The sequence below is a fragment of the Carica papaya genome, chromosome 2 (assembly GCF_054855325.1).
Source record: "Carica papaya isolate Zhongbai chromosome 2, ASM5485532v1, whole genome shotgun sequence".
Taxonomy (NCBI): Eukaryota; Viridiplantae; Streptophyta; class Magnoliopsida; order Brassicales; family Caricaceae; genus Carica; species Carica papaya.
Window position 1 is genome coordinate 30,300,108 of NC_142310.1, and position 27,965 is coordinate 30,328,072.

General features: G+C 35.4%; 1 protein-coding gene across 2 annotated transcripts; it reads right to left on the reverse strand.

The window, feature by feature from the left end:
* Positions 1-893: 893 nt before the first annotated feature.
* On the reverse strand, positions 894-7,835 carry LOC110825918 (65-kDa microtubule-associated protein 6-like). 2 transcript variants are annotated; one of them, XM_088214004.1, is made up of 13 exons: positions 7,459-7,835; positions 7,118-7,258; positions 5,702-5,905; positions 4,649-4,915; positions 4,083-4,298; positions 3,855-4,010; positions 3,622-3,781; positions 3,352-3,503; positions 3,103-3,190; positions 2,953-3,026; positions 2,756-2,830; positions 1,618-1,973; positions 894-1,356 (listed from the first exon to the last, which is right to left on the reverse strand). In XM_088214004.1, exons 2-12 carry the CDS (start codon positions 7,193-7,195, stop codon positions 1,635-1,637), a joined length of 1,809 nt encoding a protein of 602 aa, XP_088070130.1. In that variant the 5' UTR covers positions 7,196-7,258; positions 7,459-7,835; the 3' UTR covers positions 894-1,356; positions 1,618-1,634. The 2 variants fall into 2 exon arrangements, with proteins under 2 accessions (XP_088070130.1, XP_088070129.1); XM_088214003.1 differs by having other exon boundaries at positions 7,410-7,835.
* Between the last annotated feature and the right edge of the window lie 20,130 nt (positions 7,836-27,965).

Genomic DNA, 27,965 nt, shown 5'->3' on the forward strand with positions numbered 1-27,965 from the left:
TTTACTATTTTAAAATAATCAAAATACTCTAACGTATTATAATATTCTAATTGTAATTGACGTGTAAAGAATTTATTTTTTTAATATAACAAAAAATTAAAAAACATAAAGAAAAACTACTGATCCCTCCTCCATTCCTCCTCCCTCTTTTTCCTAAACTTCACTACTAAAAACTATCTCCGACCATTCAAACCTCATCATATCTAAGCTCAGTCTCTTCTGTCTCAGTCTTGGAGTTGACACAACCTGAAAGAAAAGATTAGTCCAAAATCTCCCTCAAGCAATGTTGGCTTCTTGGATATTGGACGAGAGAGAGAGAGAGAGAAAGAGGAAATATATTGGACGAGAGAGGAAGGCCATCGACGAGGTGAGAGAGAAGAGACGAAGCTAGGTATGGTGAGGTTCGAGTTGTCAAAGACAATTTCGGCAATGACATTTGGGAAGAGGTAGGAGAGTCCATGGTTCTTTCAATTTTTTTTTTTTAATTTTATGTTGTTAATTTTTTAATTTTTATTATATTAAAAATAGCTAAAATAAATAAATTTTTTATCCATCAAATATCAAATATATAAAATTAACCAACCGAAATATATATAGCATATTTAATCTAGGTCCAACATTGCATCTCTATCCTGTTGACAAACAGAAAACAAAATAATTTTTTAAAAAAAAAAAAAAAACACACAAGATGAAATGTTATAATAGAATAATTTAAAATGAAATCAGTCATGAGATTTCGCAGTATAAAATAATCTTTGTAATTCATTTCATTTGTACTTCTAAAAGACTCATTCTAATTATTCTTATAACAAAATTTGTTTGTCATCAAAAACAATTCCACGACACAAATTGGTTACACGAAATAGACCATCAACTCGAAGAAGCATAAAAAATTCCTCAAACGGCAGGCATATATCCATTATTCGAGAAGCATAGCAACTTTAAGATCCTCCTACATATGTTCCATATGGTTTTTTCAAACTTCCTACACCCAATGACATAGCATCACACTTACATATATACAAGGACATAGAAAACATCAAGCAAAAACTGACATATGGTCAGTCATCTATATCTACAACACTCCCAAGATTAGTTCCCCTTATCCCAAAAGACAAGCTTTTAAGTAGTTTAAAACTGTAATCTATTGCGTGTAGTCCCTTCAAAGCAAATAACATTCACATGCACCTTCTCTATGTCAGTCACCACTGTCAAAAAGTACCTTCTACCAACCCGCAACCATACATTAGTGTACAACCCCCCCTTCAATATTCACAAGACACTGCTGCTGCTGCTGCCGCCGCTGCTGCTTCAATTGAGTGTATAGTTGTCAAACGTGAAACTTTTACCGATAGCCTGTTGCATAATAATATAATTAAATTTCCCAGAAAGAAGGATACTAACATGACATGACATACAAAGAAATATAACCCCGAATGGCTAAATCTACTGTTTTTCGACCATGTCTATATATACTTATAGAAAAAGCAATATATTTGAAAGACCTTTCTGATCTCCAGCTTGTGCTTGCTAATTGGTTCCATTATAAAGGGTAAAACTCCAGATATAGAAAGCTAACAACAAGACTAGTACCATAAAGGGGAAGACATAAAGTACCAGTTGCTATTAGGAGTTCAACCCTGTGGAGGAGAACCTGGCTCTGAACCGCAGATTGATGTATATGAGGAGACAGTGTCCTCCTTTGATATGGCCACAAAGTTCAGAGGTGCAGTAGATAACCTCCTCATTTCCTTGAAATACCCATTTTGACGCCCAGAATAGGACCGCGGAGTTAGCAGCTCAGGAGTTGCACCACCCACTGAGTTGCGACGAGGTGTCGGAGTCATGGACCCGTTTCCATTTACACGGTATCCATTTGACTTCCTAAAGCTGTTGCTTCTTCTTGGACTAGGCCGGGATCCATACATGGCTTCCCTCTCTGTGAGGAGAAGATCTTGCAGCTTCTTTTGGTCCTGCAAAATCAGAAAGCAAAATGTAGGACTTGTTATTTACAGAGAAAGGTGATACAAATGTACAATTCAAGTTTAGCAGTGGAATTTGGGAAAACTAGTGTATCCCAACCTGATATTTTGGTAAATTGAAGATTTCATAGACTTGCACCTGGGAAATCTCAACCTATTTATGTTCCAATTGCACTGGGATCAACCCACCCCAACGAATGACTAACGAACCTACGTCTCATTATTATATATAATATTTTCATGCTACCATACAATTCATCAATATAGTGCATTTCTATCTACTGGTCAATGTAATCAAACCAAAATAGATTAAAAAAAAAAAAACTATATAATAACACAAGAAGTACTCCTTTAACATGTTAGACCGCCTAACTCATCTCTATTCGACCCAAAGTCTTCCATGTCAATTTTTCAGTTTAACCCAAAGTCTCCCATGTCAAGTTTTCAGTTCTGACAACACAAGTGACCCTATTGGGATTGTATTGAGAAAATTACATTATAAGTCAAGGTCGTTTTGAAGTCTAACTCAACCAAATGCAATCTGCTATACTTCTAATTCAACTACCAATTAAAACTGAAAGAATTATATTTCACCACCAGATTATCTTGCAGGCAAGTACTGTAACATTGAAAGCAATGCAGAACAAAGACTAATAGCTAAAATTAGCAATTTGCAAAACCAACTTGCCTTCAAGTCACGAATTGCCAGAATATTAGACACATAACATCAAAATCTTAGAAAGAAGGAAAAATGAAAACAATAGGTCAATTACCCTGTATCTCTTCTTCTCCTCTTCCTTTTGTTGCCTGGTCAGTTTGTAATCCTCCAGGATAGACACTAACCTAACCTGCAAAAGATATGAGCCAAACAAATTTATAACAAACTTACAAGTATTATTTAATTAAAGATCAAGTGCCTGACGTCACAGAAATCATGTTCAGAAAACTCATGCAAGCAAAAAACACTAACCCCATCATACAAAAATGACTTCTTCCTTTCATCTTCCCATGCTAGTGTTCTGCTTATCAGATTGTCAACCATAGCTGCAAAGGGAACTATTTAGCACTGAAAAGAAGTTGATCTCAGGCAAATTAAAGGCATCAATATAGACACTTTTACCAGGAATCTTGCTTATAGTTATTCGAGCACGTTCTGCACGTTTAAGATTAATATGGGCACCTCTCCCAGCATTGTAGCGGTTCTCATCCTAGAATCCAGAGAGAAATTTCAAGACAGAGGAAAGCTAGATGTTCTACTAATATGAACATGCACCCAGTTGCTACTAAGTAGATTCTCAAGGAACTAGAGATCTTTTATAATATAATCCTGACTTCTAATAGCATATATAACACGAAGATCCTAACTTACTTGATTATAATCCTCCAACCAGCTTTCCTCTTCACAGGCAGAAAGCCATTTGTCTATCCTATCCATTATTTCTTTGCGACTCAATGCCTCATCTTTAACCTTGATTATCTGTGCTTCAATATTTGCAAGAAGTTCGGAGGGATCCACTAGTCCTAAAATATACAACATTATCTTGTTTTGCCAAGTATATCCCACTAAATACAATTATTACTTCAAAAGAAAAAAAGAAACAAGATGGACAGAACTGATGGCAGGAAATAGATATCGTACCAGAATCAATCATAGCACTTGATTTCTCTGCAGAGGTGCTTGTATCGGGTTCAATGTGGGTCATTCTGCATATTTCCTCCAACTCGGACCTCTTTTTCATGACAAGTTCTTTCATTCTGCTTGCTTTTAGTTTTGCGAGACTCTCCACTTCTGCTGATGCCTATCAGTTGGTAAAAGAAACCTGAGAATCTAACCCGGCAATTTGCTACAAACATATTAGAGCATTTTCAGACCTGTTCTATTGTCTCCATTGAAAGAACACCTTGATCTGTAATTTCAGATTCTGATAATCTTAAAATAGAAGTAATTCTGGAAAATCTATTCTTCTCTTCTTGTGGTGAGTCCATCAAATTCCAAAGTTCAAAGAGTGATGCCACAGTGTCTCTCAGCTGCACATCATAAGCAATAAGGTGGAGAAACAGCAGAAGGAAATCATCCAAAACAAAACAATAATAGCACACCTTCTGAACTCGAACTTTTCTTTCTGTTTTCAATTTGATGATAGCCTGTTCTAGACCCTCTAGAGTGCTATCGCTGATATTTGTAGATTGCTCCTGATTCATCCGATGCAAGCTCGGATGAACATCACTCACAGTCTGCCCAAAATCCAAAGCAAGCACACCACAAAGAGCATGTACCTCATTCACACACTCCAAAACCTTACTAAGACGTTCTGACTGCAAAAGGAAACAAATACGATTAAACATCAAAGACACTCCACCAAGAAGAGAGGAAGGAAATATTCACATCTGCCCAAAGCATGTGGGGGCAAGAATATTCTATCCAGACAGACATGTAATATCTGCAGTCCTCTGCTACTCCTTTTGTGCAGAAGACCTCACTCTCCTAATATGTATAAGAAAATAAAACCAACATGTTTTGTGAATCACATCCATAACATCTTTTATTATGGTCACTAATTAATCAATCTATGTACAATTAGGACAAAGTTTTAATAACAGATTGACTTCGCCAAAAAAAAAAAAAGAAAAAAGGAAAGCAAATATCACTCATAATAAATCCACACCTTCTCCTTCTGAAGACTATGAAGATATGTTTGATATTCAGCAAGTTTCCTTAGTGATAAGTCCTGTTCTTCAAGGGTTAATGAAATGATCATAGTATTGCTAAGATGGTTGTATCCAGAAATTTCCCCACTTATCTTTTCAATTTGTGCCTTTATATCCGCAAATTGTTTCATTCTTTCGTCTTTCTTCATCCTCAGATCTTCTACCATAGGTGTGACAACTGCAAGTTTTTCTTTCAGTGATGTCGACCTCTTCTCTGTTTGAATCTGTATATCAAATGGCAAGAATAAACTATGAGAATATGATACCTTATAAAGATATGCCCCTGACCCCCAGCATTAAATGGCAATAATTTTGAGAGAAGAGGCAACACGATAATTATCTTAGCCAAAATTGCAACACAATTAAGCATATCTAGCAAATGTTTACATGTAAAACTCATTGGATAACAATGCTTGTACACACTTAGTTCACTATGAGAAAATGAAAGTCACAACAGGCTTCTCTTCTCTCTCTGAAGTACTCCCCATCTACCAAAATTAACAATACCAAAAATTTCTAACAAGACTCGATATATCTCATATAGCTTGACTTAAATCAGAAACACTGCTCAACATGCCATTTTAAACACTTCACCTCCTGGATAATTAGGGATGACACGACCGAAACTTAACAAGTAATTTCTCTATCCAATGAAGGAATAGTCAGTTATCTTTGACAATACTCACTATGCCTCCTACACCTTAAGATAATCTTTGTGCCCAAAAACACGAAGTCCGCAGGGCTGAATAATCTGTTTTTGTAAATGTTCATGAAAAAAATTACATGTGATAAGCATATTTATTCAGTGAACAAGTGCATTCAATAAACTGAGTGATAAAGACTTTAGTTACAGATTATAATTAAGTGCTTGATTAGATCGGTATACATGAAGGATGATTTACAAAAACATCATAGTTATCCAAGCAATACATTTCTCCTAAAAAAGAAAAATAAGTGATAAAAAACAGGATGATAATAAGTGAAGGTTAACATTAGCAAATTCCTTTTACCGGTGAATGAATATTGACTTCCCCAAGAGCAGCCACGAGAGTTGCAAGCTCAGCCTCCTTAGCCGCAACAGAGTGATGAAGGCGTGCCTTTGCATTGGCAGCCTCCTCAACCTTTCTCCGGTAAACTTCTAGACATTCTCTTTCCAACTCCAGTAGCATTCGGTCTTTATCAGCTTCACTCTCACCAATGTCATTCCATATTTGCTGCTCCAACAACAACAACAAAATGGGCTTAAAAGGATAATCCACAAATATGTTCTCTTTCAGGATTTAACACACAACTGTGTGGTGAGAAGCTCAAAAGCTTGCCAGTAAATATAGAATGTGTTAATTTGACAGAACCTTAACAAAATCAAGAGTATGTTTGGAACAAATCCAAAAATTTTGTAGAATTTAATTGTAAATCTACATATAGTTCAACTAGATGATGAAAATCAGGTAAAAAAAAATTAACCTTATGTGGATTTTAATAAAATTTACATCCTCTCGTGAACTATAGTTGATTTGCAAATAAATTGCACAAAATCTCTGGATTTGTTCCAAAAACAGCCGAAGAAACAAACATTAGTAAAAGCCCCGAAGCTTCCTGCCATAACTATTTCTCACCCTCGACAAAAAGTACAAACTACTTCAAACGCCAGACAAAACTGAGCTGATCAACACAAAAGGGCAAGAAACAAAAACGAAAGAAAACAAGATGCGCACACAAGAAACCCCCAGTAAAATTTAATAACTCATTATTTCCAAGAAAAGTTTCAGCAGATAAACCAATATCAGAAGAAGTGCATGATGTAGGGAAAGGCCACTGAAACTGAAAATATTGATGCCCTTGGAACTAACTAAATCAAGAAATACCACAGTTTTAGCAAGCCCCCTTGTGCCCGGTTCTGCTTTGAAGTTTGAGACCCATAACGCAGCAAGCATAATCATATATAAAATTTTTGTAATAAGAACAAAAACATTCCAAAACCATTAAAATCATCAATTTAACAATTAAAGAAAATCAACTAAACTTCTTAATCCGAGAGAAATGCATTGAAATTCATTCCACCTAATATTTACACAAAATCATGCCGAAAGAAAAACCAAAAAAAATGGAACTCCTGACCTTTTATGAACCGACCAGTTCATAGGACTCAAAGTGAAAAGAAATCTTTTTATCTTATGCTGGAGAAGCTCTGTTTAAAAACCCATTATAGTAATCTAAAGACGTAAATGATGTCTTCTTTTAACACAATAAACTTTCTTGGGAAACCATCATTGCAAAGCCAATTTGTAATATGAACACAAAACCAAATGACTTCCCTTTCCTTCTTCTTCAGCACCAGTCTTTCCAAAAAGAAGAAGCCCAAGAAAACAAAAAGAAAGAAAAAAGATAAAAGAAAAAGAAAAAGAAAAAGAAGAGAGCAGAAGAACCTGAAGCTCTCTGAGTAAGGCATTGCAAGTAGTGCTTGTACGGACGCTGACTAAGGTAGGACTCCCTATCGCCAGCATCTCAACAGATCTTTCTGCCTCTCACAATCTACTCTTTGCTACAATTCAGTACCTCTCTAAAGCCTAAGAAAAGAATCCAAGGCGAAACCCAGAAGAAAAGAAAAGAAAAGAAGAGCCTCTGGTTACCACCAAGAAACTGATGTAAAAGAACAAAATAGGAAACCAACCAAAAAAAAAAAAAAAAGAAAGAGGAAAGGGGAAGTGGGGTGTCTACTAGGAGTCAAAGAAAAGCCAAGAAAGCAAAAGACGTTGCTTGAAACAACCTCCGCTTCACCAGATCTGAAACCTCTAAGTAACGCTAGCCCCTAAGCTCCTCCTCACTACCATACATATCCTTCCCCAACTCTTTTTTTTCTTCAAGAATGGGAAAACAAAGCAAACAACTAAAGCCCACTAGAGCGGAGAAAGAGATAGCAACTGGGTAAAGCTCTTTAGAGAGAGAAAAGGAGATAATGATTGCCAATTAAGAAAATGAATCAAGTAAAAAATGAAGGACAGGAAACAGAGAGAAGAACCAACAGAAACAGAGAAATAGTGTATAATAACAATAATAATAATAATAATGTACTTGTTTATTTTTCATTTTCAATCTCAAGGACTCGTTTGTGGGGTTAGACTAAAATGCGCCAGTGCAGCAGGTAGCGAAGGCACCCAAAAAGGGATCTGCGCACTTTAGCCCCAAATGATTTCTAGGGTTTTTCTCCCATGAATTTTATTTTCTGGAGTTGAAAAGTGAAACAGGCCAGTCACCGAACAAAATTACAAAACATAACCACCTTTTTTTTTAAAATATTTTTATATTAAGACAAAGAATGACCGACTGGTAAAGTGATTCTATCTGAACCTCTACTGTAGCGCGTGGTAAACACGGCGGAATCATAACTCGCGTCTGTTCCACGCGAGTTGTTGACGAAATTGACGTTTCATTGTGAAGACTCACTCGTCACTCCAGTAGCTGTTTGATATTGAAGTATAAGACGACGGAGAGATTTTCTTTTCTTTATTTTCTTTTTTTATAAGTATTTATTGAAAATACAGTAATTATTTTTTTTGTTATTTTTGGAGTCCTTTTTCTTTTCAGTTGGAAAAATAAATATTAGAAATGCAATTTCAGTGTAATGGGAAAATTTAAATATTATGATCGTATTTAGTAGTGCGTAGGATTTATAGGGAGGGGAAATGCTACCAGATGACAATTTGATTTGACGTGAAAATACAAGGTCGGTTTGGTGCACTGCACAGTTCTGTTTCATTAATTTTTAAGTTACTTTTATTATCCACAGTAGATTTTTATTTAATTTCATTTTAATTTTTGGATTAAGATCAATATACAATTGAAGTATAATATACAATTGAAGTATAATGTGTGTGTATATATATATATATATATATAATACCCAAAAAAATGATTTTTTCTCATCTTTTAAAATAAAAAATAAAGATAATATGTTAGTATTAATTTCAACTACAAACATTATATCAAAATAAAATTTTAAATATTATTATCATGTTGTTTTTATCTGTAATTTTTATTTTAAAAATAAATCGACATAACGTATATAAAAAAAATAAAGATATTTTTAATTAAGTGTATTCGACTTTTTAAAGAAACACTCAATTCTAAAAATAAAAAATAATTTAAATAAAGAATAAGTCTGGTAGTAAATTACATTTGGAATTTTGAACATCTAACTTGAATTATAAATAGAATTAGTTTAGAAATAGAATGCTATTTTGTGTTAAATTTCGATCACATTGTCAAAAAAATTATTAAATGTTGAAGCAGCACAAATGAGTTGGTATATATATATATATACAGTACATATAATTTACACACTTAAAATTTTATTTTCATAAATTTTGATAAATATTACAAATGAATATATCATATTTAAGAGGTTTGTCAACTCACTGTATTCTTATAGTATCTAAAAATTACTTTATAGTTATATTGATTATGGTTCCTATTTAATTAAATTAAAATTTCAGCTAAACTTTCTCTGCATGCTTTTATTTTAAATATATACATATATATGTATATATGTGAACTTAAACATATAGAACCAAATAACAAAAAAACAGAATTAAAGAGCATGTCACTTTCTGGGAAAAAAAATATTATAAAAATGTAGAAGTTATAAAAGCATTAATAAGGTTAATGCTATTCTATAAAAACATGAGATAATAATTATAAAATAAAATTAGAATTTTGTTTTGATTTGTGTAAAATTAGAATTATATTATGAGATATTGATGTTATTTTTTATTACCTGCTATACCTTATTGTTAATTTTTTTTATTTTTTTTAGTTCCTTTATAAAAAACATAATCAACTATTTCAAAACTATTAAGTCCATCATGTTTTTCATCTTTGTTACTATATTCATCATCAGTTTTCACGACATCTTTAGATTTCTTTTCACCACATTAATCTTTGTTTTTCAATAAAATATAAGGAGATGTTAGTGCTCGTATATAATAGTTTCTTAATGTATTTTCTTTTTAGAAGGGAGAAAAATGAATAAAGATGCTTCGAATATTTACAATAAAATTCTTTGTCAACAATCAACACAAATCTAATGACAATTTTGTATAATTTGAAACACACTCATGTTTTTATAGAATAAAAAATATAAATGATAGGAATAATCATTTATATTTTTTATTTTAGCATTTACATGCACTGATATATAGTAAATATAATTTGACAATCTTGTAAGATTTTTCTTAAAAAAGGAGTTTTGTTATAACATGTATAAGTAATTACCTCATGGTTATTATAATAAACACCGAGAGCTCTAAATCAAACGGTTACATGTTTATCTCACTCGATAAATTTAAGGTTATATAATAAAGATATCATACTATAAATCATTTATAATAAAATAAATCTAATTATCCTTTTCAGGGACATATGTTTAAATATTTTGTCTTATCAGGTATAGCAGGTAATAAAGAATAACATCAATATCTCATAACATAATTCTAATTTTATACAAATCAAAATAAAAGTTGTTTATCGACATAATCTATTTTATAACATGTTCGTCAAATCAGTACAGTTCATCTTTTTAGAGAAATAATATGGCCCAAAATACACTTCATAATCATTATTATTTTTATCATTTATATTTTTTATTTTAACTTTTACATGCACTTATATATAGTAAATATACTTTGACAATCTTATAAGATCTTCCCTGAAAAATGAGTTTTGGTTATAACATGTATAAGTAATTAGCTCATGGTTCTTATAATAAACACCGAGAGCTCTAAATCAAACGGTTACATGTTTATCTCACTCGATAAATTTAAGGTTATATAATAAGGATATCATATTATAAATCATATATAATAAAATAAATCCAATTAATCCTTTTCAGGGACATATGTTTAAATATTTTGTCTTATCAGGGACTAACATTTTTTGTAAAAAGATAACAAGATATTACCATGTATAAAAAATTGTTAGAGCCTATATAATTAAAGGCTGTAAATATTTCAACATCTTGATGAATAATAGTTATGAAACGATCTTCAAAAAGATATTTGATAAGGTATAAGATGATACAGATCCACTGACATGGGGGAAGGGAAGTGGCATAAATGTGGACAAAGTGGTCGATGAAGAGACAAAAAAACATTGGGGGGTCTACTGCCCATTCTCTATTAAATGATTTAAGGTTCCTAATATAGTTCATATGACCTTTTTCTAAGGGCTTAAGTGAAAGAATTTAACATTATGATTGCCTAATTGAATTTTATTAGCTTGATAACCTTGCTTCTAATAAGCTTTTTCTTAAGCAAGAAGGTTATAAATATGTCATTATAAAGTTTTTTCTTAACATGGGTAAGAGTAATGAAGGATAATTTTTTGATCAAACCTACCTCAAAATAAGGATAGAAGTATAAGATTAGAATTTACCTAAAAGCTTACTTCTATAGGATCTAAAAACAAGTCTAATATGATTAAGCTTTTGGTGAAAACAATTTTTTACGTACTCTAAGGTAGGAATTTGTCAAGTTTGAGTTACTGGAAGAGCACATGAGTAATCAGATAGCCAGATATTTTTAAAGCAAAATACTTTTTCATATATATTAACTATCTTATTGCTTTAAGATATCAATTAACAAAGGGTTATGATTTAATAGGGTAGTGGGTAGGTGCAAGACGATAGGATGTGGGAATAGAAGGGGACCGGTTTACATTTGCTAGGTATCTATTTTTTATATTAACTAAGTTACATCTTATATTATATTAAGTAAATGAGTTATCTTTAAAATCCAAACCCAAAGTTGTAGTTACTCTAAAACGATAAGAAAGAAAAGCGTGAAAGAGCTAAGGAGTGATTGATGACAACTTTTTTTTATTATGGTGCAGTTTATTATTAAAATCTCTAGCAATAGGCTAAGAATCAAAGTGAATTTTATTATATAGAGTGCTAAAAGTGAGATTTATTAGAAATATGTAACGGGTCATAAATACTTGTAAAAAGCTATTTGTTAGATGTCACAATAATCTAAATTAATCGGTGTTAATAATAATTTATATAATATATTCATCACATGTATATTTATGTTATTTATAACCTAAGATTATTTCACAATAACAATATATTAAGAATATATATGTATAATAATTATAGTCACCTTCATGTCTTCAACATTATTCATTGGCAATGAGGGAAATAATTTCTAATATGATGCCTTTTGTTTCGGTAGCATATCATGTGAATACTACTAAGAAGACTTACACCTATAATATATTTCTATCAACCATCATCCCGTGAGTTATATTTTAAAGTAATTACGAATTAATTTTGTTAATTAGTGTATTCATAATATATCTATATCTTTCCAATTATATATTCACATGGATAAGCCTAATCATTTCTTTAAATGCCAGCATTTTCCCATTATATATAACTTGTCGTGTAATGACGACTAAATACACCAACCCATCAATTCTCTCTCTCTCTTCTTCTTCTTTTTTTTTTTTTTTCTCATAAAAAAATGCCAATCCGTCAATCCTCTGTCTCGTTCCAATTCACAGTTGCATGCTCTATGTACATACGCATATAGTAGATATATAAATCCTAAATGAGTTCACTAATCTTATGATAATAGAGCCAAAATGTTCTTACAACATAAAAATAAAATAAATAGTAATATTAATGGAAGTCAAATTATCTAAGCTGCTATTTTCCAATACACACATATAAATATATATATATATATATATATAAAGGTCAATGCATTTAATACTTATTATTCCGCATTTTAAGTTGAAGGTTTACTTAAACTCCCTCTTATATCACGTCACATGATTGTCTGTAGACATTTATTTTCAATCTTAATTAGTTTGTTAATTTAAAATTAAAAATAGTTTTTTTTTTTTAACTTCTGACATTTGAATTCCATTATAAAAAAAAAAATATTTGAATTTCTTGCATTAGATATTTAACGTTAAAACTAACCTGAAAAAGTCTATAATTAGTTGAAAAATTAGATTAAATATTTGATAATTTAGTTTTGTTTGATTTAATCTTATGATCCAAATCAAATATAGTAGTTTATACAGTTGATTTTCTTTTTAAATGTTTTGAAATAAAATTCAATTGAAAAACTAATTTTAAATAATATATATTAACAAATTAAATATAACATGCACAATAAAAATTATATTTATTAATTATATTTTATACATCATTATATTAAAATATTTATTTTGATTAAAAAATTTATAAAATGATAAAAATTAAATAAAATTAAAAAAAAAACACAGTATTTTAAATCTAATCAAAATTAGCATTCAATTTTATTTATAATTTTAGGAGATTACTCTTCATTATTTTTATACATATAGCTAAGTATAATAAACTTTATAAAAATGACTTATTTATTTCAAATATTATGTAAAATGCAATTTAACATTAAATAAAAATCAGTGACATACCAAAACTTCTGAGTTCTTTTTAAGTGGAAAAAGTTACGAAAATTAAAAAGGAAAAAGCCAACATCTCCAATCATGAAGATATTAACTCCATTACCTTTGTGGGCCCTACCTTTATCATCCACTTTGATTAAACTAAAATCATCATCAAAAAAATAATAATAATGCATGGATAGTGGCCGAGAACTGAGGAGGAGCTCCCTGGGACCCAATCCCATGCAACATAGGATTCCACCCTTTTATGCACAGATAATGTGTGTGTGTATATATATATAATTTGTTTCTTATTATTTCATAACTTCCGTTCGTATTGTGTTTGATTTTCCTTTTTTTTTTTCTTTCCCCTAATAGGCAAGGTGCTGTTTTTTCACCTAATAATTTTCATCATGGAAACTTTTCCTCTTATAGTTGTAAAAGTAGGGTTGTGTGTGTGTGTGTAAAACATTGATTATGACAAAAAATGATTAGTGTTGTAGTAACTAATTATTAGAATTGTTACAACTTTTTTTTTAATGCAAGGGAGGGGTCAAAGACCTAAAAAAAAAAAAAAAAGATTAAGAGTGTCGCATCCTAGACCAGACAACTCCCAATATATCGCTTTCGGAATAGCAATGGATGCCTTGTGGCATGGAGAAGCCATGGTTGACTGGCCAGTCAATGCAATGGTTTCCTTCCTTGAAAACATGTTAAAATTTGATATTTCAGTCCCTATTAAGTAGATTCTTAATAACAACAATTAAATTAAAGTTAACAGAAACATGGATTGTAGGCTTGTGAAGCATATCCATGGCCAGCTTACTGTCCATCTCAATAATAACATATCTGTAACCCAAATTTCACTCAAGATTCAGATCGTCCAGCACCCCTTAAAGTTTAGCCTAGAGAACTGAGCAGTCGTCGATCTTCTTACAGAAGCCCCCCACCAACCAACTATCACAATTATCTCTCAAGAGACCACTAGCACAAACACAACCCGAGCCCGCTCTGAAGGCACCGTCAATATTCACTTTGATCCAGTCATGAGGAGGGTATTCCCAACTAATTAAGCATTCAGTTTGAAGGCCATTTTGGATATTTAGTTTGTGGTCCATCAAATTGGCTTTAAGCGTGTAGTTCACCATGGTTTGGATGGAGACTAAGAGTGTAACGACCCCGAAAATTTAAAATGAAATGTGTATTAAAAATATCAAATGCGGAAGCGAAGTCAAAATTTTGATTAACATCCTTTACACAATAACCAAAACGTGCTCAAAACATGAAATTACAAACTAACTAAGAGAGATAATCGAGATAAGAACTATAAATATAGTTATGTAGTCTTTAGGCGTCCCCTTCGTCGTCCTCCTGCGGAACGGGCTCGGGAACAATGTCTTCCTGATCTAAAATGATTAAATAAGGAATGAGCTACACTAGCCCAGTAAAGACATCACGATATCTCACCGTCACGGAGGTAAAGGTGGGTAGAAAACACAAAAAGACCAATGGAGCATAATTTACAACAAATCCTTTTGCCAATAATAAATCCTTTACCATCCACTCACCTCGGTGAAATTCATAAAACAATATACGAAAGCAATAACATTATCATCATCATGAAATCATGTAAACTGTATAACATAATACTTATAACGCATTTTGTAATTCAATCATTACACAATATATTTTCCTCATTTACCAGCCTACTAGTATCCATGGGGATCCATAGGGGTCCCGCTACCCGTTAACCCTTAACACTTGAAACCAGATTCCAGGGTCGTCCCCATACCTCGTCCGGTATGGGCGCCAAAACTATAAACCTCAATACCCCGTCCGGTATGAGGGTGAAACGGGCCGTCCCCATACCCCGTCCGGTATGGGCGCCAAAACACATAGGGTCTCCATACCCCGTCCGGTATGAGAGACCACAATCCCGGTAGGGTTCCCTACGGACCCAGTCCGTCCACCATCTCTCAGGATATCTAGTCAGGCTGATCACATTATACAATTATCAATTTACATAACCTTTCATTCTCTTTTTCCTTAGTCAGCATCATCAATTCATACGCAAACAAGTAAAACAATCATTTATGCCAAACAAGACAACATACAGCATCGGTTTTTCAGTCATTCAACCCATAATCAATAAAACAGTAAAATATGCACACGAAACAATGAAATAAAAACATCAGACCTCAAACTGCATTTAAAACTGTAAAATATGCCAAATAACAGTTAACCGACAAACACACTAGACTCGGGCTCCATTAGCGACCTTAATCAATTTCACACATTCGTTGATTCAAGAATTACCGTTTTATCATTATTGAACTTTAATACCGTGATAGGAAATAGGGTGAGGGGTCCTTACTCGTTTCGGGGTCTGAACACGGCTTCACAGTGCGCCTACAGGCTGTCCCTAATTTTCCCTGAATTTTTTCCGGGGAACTGAAACGCACTACTGGTACCTGCACGTGTTCCAAAAAATCCCAAATTAAGCCCAGGGCCCCTTTTTGGCCAATATCGCAATTCTGGCACGGCGGCGATTCACCTCGGTTTGGCCGTTTTCGGCCACACTTGCATCGGTCCTTGCGATAAAACAACCCTAGGGCCCTCGGGGAGCCAAAAAATTACGGAAAACCGAAGCTTACCGGCGGCGGTGCCCTCGGGTGGGCGGTTCTCCGGTGAGGTTCGTGTTTTGGTGATTCGGCTCCGATCAACCTGTAGAGAAAAGAATGGTGATCACGGTGATATAAAAATTGCATCAAATGGAGGCCGGGAAGGGTCTCATCGGAGGCAAAAATCGAGGAGGGGCGCGGCGGCGCCGCTGGGTTTCGGCTGTGTTTTCTGGCCGTTTGGCCAGGATTTTGGCTCCGATTTGGCCACAGAGGAAATCAGTGTGGAAAAACGAGTCGGGAGTATGAAATTTACCTCGATCGGCGATCGAAAATCTCCCCGGTGTGGCGGCGGGTGGTGGCGGCCGGCTTCTCCAGCGTCTGGTTCGTCTTCTCCGGCGAGGGCAGGCGGCTAGGGTTTTTGTGGTCAGGTGTGGGGGTTCTATTTATACCCTTTTGCCTTTTGATCTCAGCCGTCCATTTTGATTTAATCTGGGCCGTCCGTTTTTGATTGAATCTGGGCCGTCCGTGCGCACGCTTGATCTGGGCCATCCGATCGCGCGTACGCGGATCGCCAACGTGGCCCGTCCCCGGTCGACGTGGGTTTGCCACGTGGTAGGTCCTGGTTGGCCAAGAGTGCTGACTGGGTCTGCTGACGTGGCTACTGACGTGGCGCTCTTTTTTAAAAAAAAAACTTAATAAAAATATTTAATAATAAAATAATAAATTTTTCCAAATTTTTCGGGCATTACAAAGAGCTCATTCATGCTAAGTGTAGAATGCCCAAACAAGTGACTATTCCATTCGTTCCAGAGTTGCTAACAAGTAATACCAAATAATACCTTCCAATTCTTAAAGTCCTCACACCAATGCCAACCACTCTTTAAATTCATGGTAATATAGAGAGTAAAATCAGAGAGGAGAAAAATGAGATAACTCCTCTTGGGGGATAACTTTCATTTAAAGCTCCTGAGATTGGGAGCAATCCCGCAGCACATGAACAATATCTTTGTGGGTGGCACCACAGAGAGAACAACTTGGATCACCAGTCATATGTTGTCATTGTCGCTTCTAATTTGTAAGAAGACTACCCCTCATAGCTAACCATAAAAAGTTTCGGACCTGTTGGGCCCCTGGCCAATGCTAAACCAGATGCCATTTTACGTCATTAAGAATCCCCACCTTATCATTCAGTAGCTTATACGCAGATGTGATAGAGAACTCACCTGAGGGAGAAGGGCCCTAGAACATCTTATCAAGATTGGCCTCCAACCTAGGGACAGGGTAAGCTGCACGTTGAAGAAACACACTGACCGGGAGAATATATTGGGGTCGATTCTAATCCTATTGATCATCCGTTGTAATAAAATCTTTCATTTTAAGAGAGATTTCATCATCAACTATTAGTTTGAAAGCTAAAAGCTTTAGGGGACCAAGAGTACCAAGCCAATTGTTGGACCAAAAGTTTATTGAGGTGTCATTCCTGGTGGTCTAATTGATGCTTAACTTAAGCATATCCCAAAGGCACTCAGGATTGTGCCAAAGGTGAGAGCTAGCTTTGCTATCCAAAATGTTATGAAGATCACCCTACCACCCATATTTACCTATAATAATCTTAACCCATAGGAGTTCATGTTTGACAATAATCGCCACCCTTATTACACAGTGACATGTGTCATGCCAATTGATTAAGCTCAGTCTTTTAGTGTCCAAAGAGGAACCCCAAACAAACCTTCTTATCAACCCTTCAATCTGGTTGCAAAGGCCTTTCGGGAGAGTAGCAGTTTACATCGCATAAGAAGGGATAACCATATATATAAATTTGGCTAACGTTAATCTACCTACCATGGAGAGGAGGTGGGTCTGCTAACCATTGAGTTTCTATTTGATCTCATCAACAATGTAGGTAAAAGTAGCATTGGTAACCTGATTTTGAAGGAGAGGCACACCGAGATATTTCCCGAGGTTGATCGTCGGACTGAAACCCATTGAAGGAGAGGCACACCGAGATATTTCTTGAGGTTGATTGCTGAACTGAAACCCAGGACATTGCTCACCTTAGTGGCCACGGTATAGAGAACATTTTGAGAGAAGAATACCTTCATTTTATTCGTACTGACTTTGTGGCCGGAGCAGTTATAAAACTCCTAGAGTGTAGTCTTCACAATACCAGTATGATGGTCAGAGACCTTATTAATCATAATGAGATCATCGGCAAAGAATAAGTTTGAGAGATGAGGGCCCTTTCTACCAAGATTAATCGTATGCTAAGCACCCTTATCAATGAAACATGATATAGACTAAGAGAGGCACTCCATGCATAAGACAAAAATATAGAGTAACAGGGGATTGTCTTGGCGAACACCCCGAGTAGGCTTGAACGCATAAGTTATCTCACCATTCCACAAGAGCTGTATGGAGGAGGGTTTAATACAATGCATGATCACCTTAGTAAGGTTTGGAGGGATGCTAACATCAATGAGTGTATCCATAATAAAATCCCATCGAAGGCGATCGTAAGCCTTCTTTAAGTCTACCTTGATCGCCATCCAATTCACCTGTCCTTTTTTTTATTTGCATGGAGTGAATAACCTTTTGGGCCTCAATAATATTATTGGCAATGCAGCGACCTTCGATAAAACTAGCTTGTGTTTGATTAACCAGATAGGGAATAATTTTCTTCAATCTCACTATTATCACTTTGGTAATCAGTGTGTATAAGAGATTCAACAGGCCGGTAGGCCTAAACTCTCGTAATTTATCAGGTTTAGAAGTCTTAGGGATTGGGGTGATCAAGGTGCTGTTAAGGCCTGGCTCCAACACGTCACCAGCAAAAACCCCTCTGACCATTCTACACATAGAGCTTTTGATCATGCTCCAATGGTTTTTTAAAAAAACAGCGTGGAAACCATCAACACCAGGAGCTTTAAGGGGGTGTATAGAGAATAATACATGATGGATTTCATCATCGGTAACCACTGTATTAACAGTGTCGGGGGGGGGGGGGGGGGACGCCCCTGAGTATGAAAAGTAGAGTCTAACTCGGAATCCTTGGTATAGAGATTTTTAAAAAACTCCACCGTCATAACCTTAAGAAAACCCTAATCTTGCTGTCAAATGTCATAGTTATATTTCAACATAAGGATCCTATTATGCCTAGTTTTTTTCTCTGGATTGGGCATAAAAAATGGTGTTTTTATCCCCACCAAAGATATAATTGCAACAAGATTTATGCATCCAATAAATCTCTTCCTGCAAACTTACTTCATCCAGCTCCTCCTGCAATTTTCGTTCAAGATCAGTAAGGTAAGGATTATAGCCCCCATCAAGAGCTTTCTGAACCTGTTGAACAGAGTTCTTTTCTTAGCAAAACTATGGCCGAAGACACAAACATTCCAGTTCTTGACCCTACAAGTGAAATTCCTGATACTGGATTAAATGGAATGTGAATCCTGTCAAACAGTGTTTACCAACTGTGGGAACTCAGGATGCGTGAGCCAAACAGCTTGGAAACGAAAGGGTTTGGGAGTATTATGGTTGCGGGGCCTGAGTCTAATTGTAATAAAAATGAGCATGTGGTCGATTGAATCTTAGGAAAGTGCTGCACCAAGGAATCAGGAAAGGTATTCCACTAGTGATTATTGCACAGAGCTCTATCAAGACATTGGAAAAGGTTACCATGTCTCTAAGTATAATGGGGTCCAATAGAATCAATATGAGTTAGAGCATTATTGGAGACAAAATCATTAAATAAGAAGTAGCCCTTAGTGTGTCTTAACAAACCCCATTTCAGGTCATCAGCGGTCAGAATAACATTAAAATCACTTGCCAAAAGCCAAAGCTAGTCCTAATTTGGGAGTAACAAAGCAAAAATGGGCCACAACTATTTTCGTTTCTGCATATGCAGGCTGCCATATACAACAGTAAAAAGGATCTAGTTCATCCCTCCATCCCCACTGATCTGCATGTGTATAAATTGGCGATGGTTGGCCAGGATCCTCACCTCAATCACATTCCTCCATAAGATCCAAATACCACCAGAGAAACCATTAGACTTAACTCTGTGGGAGAAATCATACCCAGATTTAATGATGATTTTATCAGCTTTATCACCAGTAATTCTTGGTTTAAGAATAACTAAGACCAGCATTGTAAACTGCTTGATAAAAGCCTGAAGAATCCGACCAAAACCCTTCTTCGCGGGCCCCAGGCAATTCCATACAAAAAAGTCAAAATCCATAAATAATATGATAAAAGAAAAGGGAGACATATCACTAATCCTGAGAATAAAAGCGAGACCCATAGTTAAAAACTAATGCTCACATTCCATGATTTCCTCACCCCGTGGCATCAAGCCCAAGTTCACAAGCTGTGAAGTCCCCTGAACCTCCTCCATAAGTAGTTGACTGAGCTTTTAGAGGGACCAGTGCGATTCTTAACTCTCTTCTTCAGTTTCAAGGGCTTTTTAAACGTTTTTTTTCAAACTAAAACTGTATGAGGATTTATCAGGTGGTTTGGGAGATTTTTGGTACTTACCACTAGGCAAGGCTAAATCTGAGTGCACAATATGATGGGTTGTTGGGAAAGAAATATTTTCAACTTGCCTTCCTCCTCAACAATCACCACTGAGTGCTTGCTGCTATCAAGTGTAATTTGGGCCCGCAAAATTTGATTTGAGTTCCCCTAGTTCGTTGAGTTTATAACTTCATCACACGTGGCTTGGTTAGCTGGTCCAAGAGGTTGTCTTGTGGAGTTTATGTCTGCATGGTTCTGCATGGTCTCACTATTGACTGTAGAGTTAACTCGCTTTGAAGTATGATTGAATGGAATCGTAGCTTTCTTCCTAGATTTGCTGGATTCATTAACTAATGATTAAGGAATCAGATTCTCTTTATTAGCATTTTTTTCAAGGATTTTCTCATTTAAGTCCACTAATTCTGTGATCAGATCAAACGAGATCCAATATTATTTTTGCCATTAGAATTGCTGTTCTCCTTAAAACTTTGTTTGGATAAATTTTAGTGATGGTTAATTAATGTATAGTAATGATAGTAATTGAATGACAATAACACAATATTGGAATGACAAATTTTTTTTACGTTTGGATGAAAATATATTAATATATGTTAATGACATATTTTTATTTGGATGATAGGATGATATGATTGTATTTTCAGCCAAATAATTAATTTACCCCTACATGTTATATATAATAGTAAATAGTATAAAAGAATATCTGAAGAAAAAAAAATTTATTTATCAATATAATTATATTTTTATTTAAATAAATTATTATTATATATAATCAAATTAAAATTTTATATTTAATAAAATAAATAAAAATTATTTATATTATCACATTAATTTAATTTTAATAAAAATAAAATTATTTATATATTAGAGACAAATAGTTATAATTATATATTAGTATATTAAATTTAAAATTACTTCAATAAATAAAAATTAAAATATTTTTGAAATAATCATATAACATGAGTTAATTTACTAATTAATATCATATAAAAAATTAATCATCAATAAAATTCCATATGTGCAATTATATTTCGTTTTTATTAGTTTCAAACTTCTAAATTTATTTTTTAATAAAAATGTACATTACATATATACATATGTAGATATTTCATATTTATATTCAATAATAAAAAAATATTTAATTCTTTTACTAAATTACTTGAAAATTAAACAAATACCACAATAAACTAAAACTGCTTCAAAAATGTAAAATACTATTAACAAACAAGTAAAGAAAGATAGAAGAAATTAGTTCATTTAACATAAATTAATCAATCCAAAACATAAATTAGTCTATCAAAAAATTGAAATTTTGAATCTCAAGAAACATGAAATATATGATAAGCAGCTCTTTTCATCACAAAAATTAGTCTTCCACGATAACAATAAACAAAAGAAGCACAAAGCTAGAAAATACAATATTGAGGATCTACCTACATAAAAATCTTTTGTCGCACCATGATACACCATCATGTTCTTACCAACTCAATGGAATGAACAATGGGTTCAAGACAAGATAATGATTCTCAAATCAGACAGACATGAGAATGACATATTCATTACCAAAAGTATCATTGCCACCAAATTAGGAAATAACTGTTGTTTGAATGTTAGGAACAAAAATCCGACAACTTGCCTAAACACCCATTCAATGAATTCCACTCTTATCTCTATCTTCAGGATATTGGACGCCACCTCCTGCAATTCTCCATATCATAACTCAAATATATAAAGGCAATTGAATCAGTGAACTGACCCATCCCAATAATATTCTCCAATCAATCTCCAAACAGTTGGCTGCTCCTTTCTTCATTCATATATTTTTGCATATAAAATACCAGTGTTATCATATATTACACGTTTCTTGAAGTGAAGTTTGGAATCATTGTGGTTTTCTACCTTTAGATTACCAAATGTTCAAATTAGGGAGATTTTGAGATTTAGAAATGAATAAATTCATGAGAGTGGAGTGAGGGTAAGTGAGCGCAGTGACAGAGGAGAGCAGTTCCATTCCTCACGCCACTCCCGTTCACTCCTCTCCCTCACACTACCGATTGCCCATATGTACAACCCTCTCTATCGTTCATCTCACCCTCACTCATATATATAGGTTATTACAGAAAAAAATACATGCAAATCAAACAAAAAACAAAAGAAATGTATGCAAATCAAAGAAAAAATGAAAGAAATACATGCATATCAAAGAAAAAACAAAATAAATACATGCAAATCAAAGAAAAAACGAAAGAAATACATGCAAATCAAAGAAAAAATGAAAGAAATTGATGCTGAAAAAATAAAAAAAAAAATACAAAAATACTTACCAATTGAGAAGGTGAAGAACACAAATCAGAAGTCGAATCAATGAAGCAATGTTTGAAAGCAATCAAAGAAGAAGAACAAGAAAAAAATTGACCAAAGAAGAAGAAGATTCGTCCTCCATGCATGCGGCTTGAGTGAGGAAGGAGAGAAATTAGGGTTTTTAATTATCATGATAAATAAGGAATTAATTAAATTAGGTGGGGATATAATGGGAAACAAATAGCATATCGGTCACATATCACCAATTCGATGGTTTAAAAATTTATTCCAAAATTTTTCAGTCAAATATCATTTGCTACCATTGGAAGTTGAAACAAATATGATTTTCTCATGCACGTAAAATACCATACATTAAAACTCTACCATTTACCATGATCCAAACAGAGGGCAAAGGTTGTAGACTTTCCTTTTCTATCACGCTTTTCGTCCCTGATTGTAACGCCCGGAAATTTGAAAAAAATTTTATTATTTTATTATTAATTATTTTAATTAGGTTTTTAAAAAAATGCCACGTCAGCAGCCACGTCAGCAGTCTCGGCCAACCAGGACCTGCCACGTGGTAAACCCACGTCGACCGGGGACGGGCCACGTTGGCGATCCGCATACGCGTGATCGGACGGCCCAGATCAAGCGTGCGTACGGACGACCCAGATGCAATCGCACGGACGACCCAGATTCAATCAAAAACGGAAGGCCCAGATTAAATCAAAATGGACGGCTGAGATCAAAAGGCAAAAGGGTATAAATAGAACCCCCACACCTGACCAAAAAAACCCTAGCCGCCTGCCCTCGCCGGAGAAGACGAACCAGACGCCGGAGACGCCGGCCACCGCCACCCGCCGCCGCACCGGGGAGATTTCCGACCTCCGATCGAGGTAAATTTCATACCCCCGACTCATTTTTCCACGCTGATTTCCCCTGTGGCCAAATCGGAGCCAAAATTCTGGTCAAACGGCCGGAAAACACGACCGAAACCCAGCGGCGCCGCCGCGCCCCTCCTCAATTTTTGCCTCCTATGAGGCCCTTCCCGGCCTCCGTTTGATGCAATTTTTATATCACCGTGATCACCATTCTTTTCTCTACAGGTTGATCGGAGCCGAATCACCAAAACACGAACCTCACCAGAGAGCCGCCGCACCTGAGAGCACCGCCGCCGGTAAGCTTCGGTTTTTCGTAATTTTTTGGCCCCCCGAGGGCCCTAGGGTTGTTTTATCGCAAGGACCGATGCAAGTGTGGCCGAATTCGACCGGAAACGGCCGAAAACGACCAAACCGAGGCGAATCACCGCTGCAAGCAGCGGCGCCGTCGCCGGAGCACGGCGGAGCCGCCGTGCCGGAATTGCGATATTGGCCAAAAAGGGGCCCTGGGCCTAATTTGGGATTTTTTGGAACACGTGCAGGTACCAGTAGTGTGTTTCAGTTCCCCGAGAAAAATTCAGGGAAAATTAGGGACAGCCTGTAGGCGCACTGTGAAGCCGTGTTCGGACTCCGAAACGAGTAAGGATCCCTCACCCTATTTCCTATCACGGTATTAAAGTTCAATAAATGATAAAACGGTATTTCATGAATCAACGAATGTGTGAAATTGCTTAAGGTCGCTAATGGAGTCCGAGTCTAGTGTGTTTGTTTGTTAACTGTTATTTGGCCTGTTTTACAGTTTTAAATGCAGTATGAGGTTTGATGTTTTCATTTTATAGTTTCGTGTGCATATTTTGCTGTTTTATTGATTATGGATTGAATGACTGGGATATTGATGCTGTGCAAATGTCGTGGCAGGAGCAGGGTCGGTCAAATCATCCGCAGGTACATAAACTGCTTGAATAGAAGTTATGGACCCTTCTTTGGTAGAAGTAATTCTTTCTTGTAAAGAACCCATTTCGGTACTAAGGGTGGGTTGATAACCTACAGCAGAAGGCATTCTACCCAATAAGGCGGATACTTCGGATCCTGCTTGGACGAAACAGAAGATATTGTCGATAAATAGAAGTACGTCTTGTTCATTAACATCTCGGAAATATTCCGCCATAGTTAGGGCAGTCAAACCAACTCTCATACGAGCTCCCGGTGGTTCATTCATCTGACCATAGACTAGAGCTACTTTTGATTCGGCAAGATTTTGTTCATTAATGACTCCAGATTCTTTCATTTCCATGTAAAGATCATTTCCTTCACGAGTACGTTCGCCTACTCCGCCAAATACGGATACACCCCCATGAGCTTTGGCAATGTTGTTGATCAATTCCATAATGAGTACTGTTTTACCCACTCCAGCTCCCCCGAATAGTCCAATCTTTCCTCCACGACGATAAGGGGCTAAAAGATCTACTACTTTAATTCCTGTTTCGAAAATAGAGAATTTTGTATCTAATTGTATAAAGGCAGGCGCAGATTTATGAATAGGAGATGTTGTGCGAGTATCTACAGGGCCTAAATTATCAACTGGCTCTCCAAGCACGTTGAAAATTCGTCCTAGAGTCGCTCCGCCGACTGGAACACTTAAAGGAGCTCCCGTATCAATCACTTCCATTCCTCTCGTTAGACCATCCGTAGCACTCATAGCTACAGCTCTAACTCGATTATTTCCTAATAATTGCTGTACTTCACAAGTCACATTAATTTGTTGACCGACAGTATCTCGACCCTTAACCACCAGAGCGTTGTAAATATTAGGCATCTTGCCCGGGGGAAAGGCTACATCCAGTACCGGACCAATGATTTGAGCGATACGTCCCAGGTTTTTTTTTTCAAGCGTGGAAACCCCAGGACCAGAAGCAGTAGGATTTATTCTCATAATATAATAATAATATGTCAAAATTTGTTGCGAAATTTTTCGAATACAAAAGAATCTTCGATAGCAAGTTGATCGGTTAATTCAATAAGAAATAGGAGTTAGCACTCGATTTCGTTGGTACCATCCAACCGAATGTGCAATTCAATTGTTTACTTATTCAATTTCAATGAAGTAATTTTCAAGTTCAACCAACCTAACCCATTTTCTGTTTGGCATAAATTACCGTTTTGCTTGTTTGTATGTGGATTGATGATGCTGACTGAGGAAAAAGAGAATGAAAGATTATATAAATGGGTAATTGTATAATATGGTCAGCCTGACTAGATATCCTGGGAGATGGTGGACGGACCGGGTCCGTAGGGAACCCTACCGGGATTGTGGTCTCCCATACCGGATGGGGTATGGAGATCTTATGTGTTTTGGCGCCCATACCGGACGGGGTATGGGGACGGCCCGTTTCACCCTTATACCGGACAGGGTAATGAGGTTTATAGTTTTGGCGCCCATACCGGACGGGGTATGGGGACGGCCCTGGAATCTGATTTCAAGTGTTAAGGGTTAACGGGTAGCGGGACCCCTATGGATCCCCATGGATACTAGTGGGCTGGTAAAAGAGAAAAATATGTTGTGTAATGATTGAATTAAAAAAGGTGTGATAAGTATTATGTTATACAGTTTATATATGATTTCATGATGATGATAATGTTATTGCTTTCGTATACTGTTTTATGAATTTCACCGAGGTAAGTGGATGGTAAAGGATTTATTATTGACAAAAGAATTTGTTGTAAATTATGCTCCATTGGTCTTTTTGTGTTTTCTACCCACCTTTACCTCCATGACGGTGAGATATCGTGATGTCCTTACTGGGCTAGTGTAGCTCATTCCTTATTTAATCAGTTCAGATCAGGAAGACATTGTTCCCGAGCCCGTTCCGCAGGAGGACGACGAAGGGGACGCCTAAAGACTCCATAGTCATATTCGTAGCTTTTACTTTCAAGTTTCTCCTTTAGGTAGTTTGATCTTTTATATTTTGTGAGTACGTTTTTGGTTTTAGTGTAAGAGATGTTAATCGAATTTTTGACTTCGCTTCCGCATTTGATATTTTTAATACACATTTCATTTTAAATTTCTGGGGCAGTTACACTGATATACAACTTGCATCCATGATCTAAATATGGCATCCAGACTGTTATGCTTGGTTCCCCTAAGTAATGTAGGTTGGGTGCCATTGTATCCTCTGTGGTCCGGTTAACATTGATTTTACAAGCTTCTTTTATATGGTTGTATCGTCCACATTTAAAGCAAATAGTGGGAAGATCTTCATACTCTACACGTTACGACCTGCCATTTAAAATTAGTTTAGAGACTAACGACTTAGTGAGATCCAACGATATAGCAAGACATGTAAACTTTCCTCTTTCTCTAGACTCAATATTGTAATCAATGTGAACCACTTGGCCAATCGCTTTAGCGATGACTTTAAGTATGCGCTTGTGGTGGTATTGAATGGGGAGGCTAGGGAATCTAACTCAAGTCATAATTGCGGTTAGCTCAGTATTACTAGTAGAGAAGGTTGGTGACCATGGTTAGACGGTGAGATAGTATCAAAAGAGTACCCAAGGGCCACTAGTGAGAGCATGTAAATAGTCGTTTCTACTATTGAATTTTACTATATAGTAGTAATTATCTAAGTCAATAATTTAGAATGTATCTTTCAGGTTTCATAAGGTTTACAGTCTCCTACAGAGAACTCTGTAGCCAATCGATCTGCCTAACAACCTGATTACCATTGAGTTTCTCATGTTCATGGAGAGAAAATCCTTCACTCTATTGAAAAAAAAAAGATAGTAGGAACACCTCATTTTGTCCTAATAGCCATATCCTCCTCCATCACCTCAAAGGTTGGTTCTTTATCATCTTTGGTTGACTAGCTTATCAAGGAAGGAAACTTGTTGTTTTCCTCCTCTCATTACTTCTCCCAGGCTACTTGGACTCCCACCTAAATCTCCTTCCGGCGGTGTGAGTTCAACATTCTCCTGGTCGGTCCTCGCCATGATCTCATTGTCGTCCCAGAACTGCTCATTTTCTTGCTTAGGGGGTTCGTCCGGGAATTTCTTTCTTATTCGAACTTTTTTAGTCGATCGGTTTTCCTCGGGGATGGCTGGAGCTGCCCCTTTTTTTACTGAGAGCAATATTACAAGAGTCCATGTGTTAGAATTGTACATCTTTAATTGTTAGGAGGTTGTAATATTATTAATTGTATTGTTATTAGTATGAATATATTAAATGATTATTAAATTTTAGAAATTATAATAAAAGAATTATGTATTTAGAGATATATCAAAATTAATGAATTCTTAGATATAATAAGACACTAAATATAATATAATAAAATGATTAACCAAGCTAGCTAGCTATATATCGCTAGTGAATTTCATTAATGAACAAAGATACAAATAAAAATTTATACAACTTATAAGGAAAAGGAAAATGAGAAAGACAAAATCAGAAAATTAATTAAAAATTGTTGACTTACGTAGATGACAAAAATTAGGTAGGTCTTTAAGTTTAAGCTAAT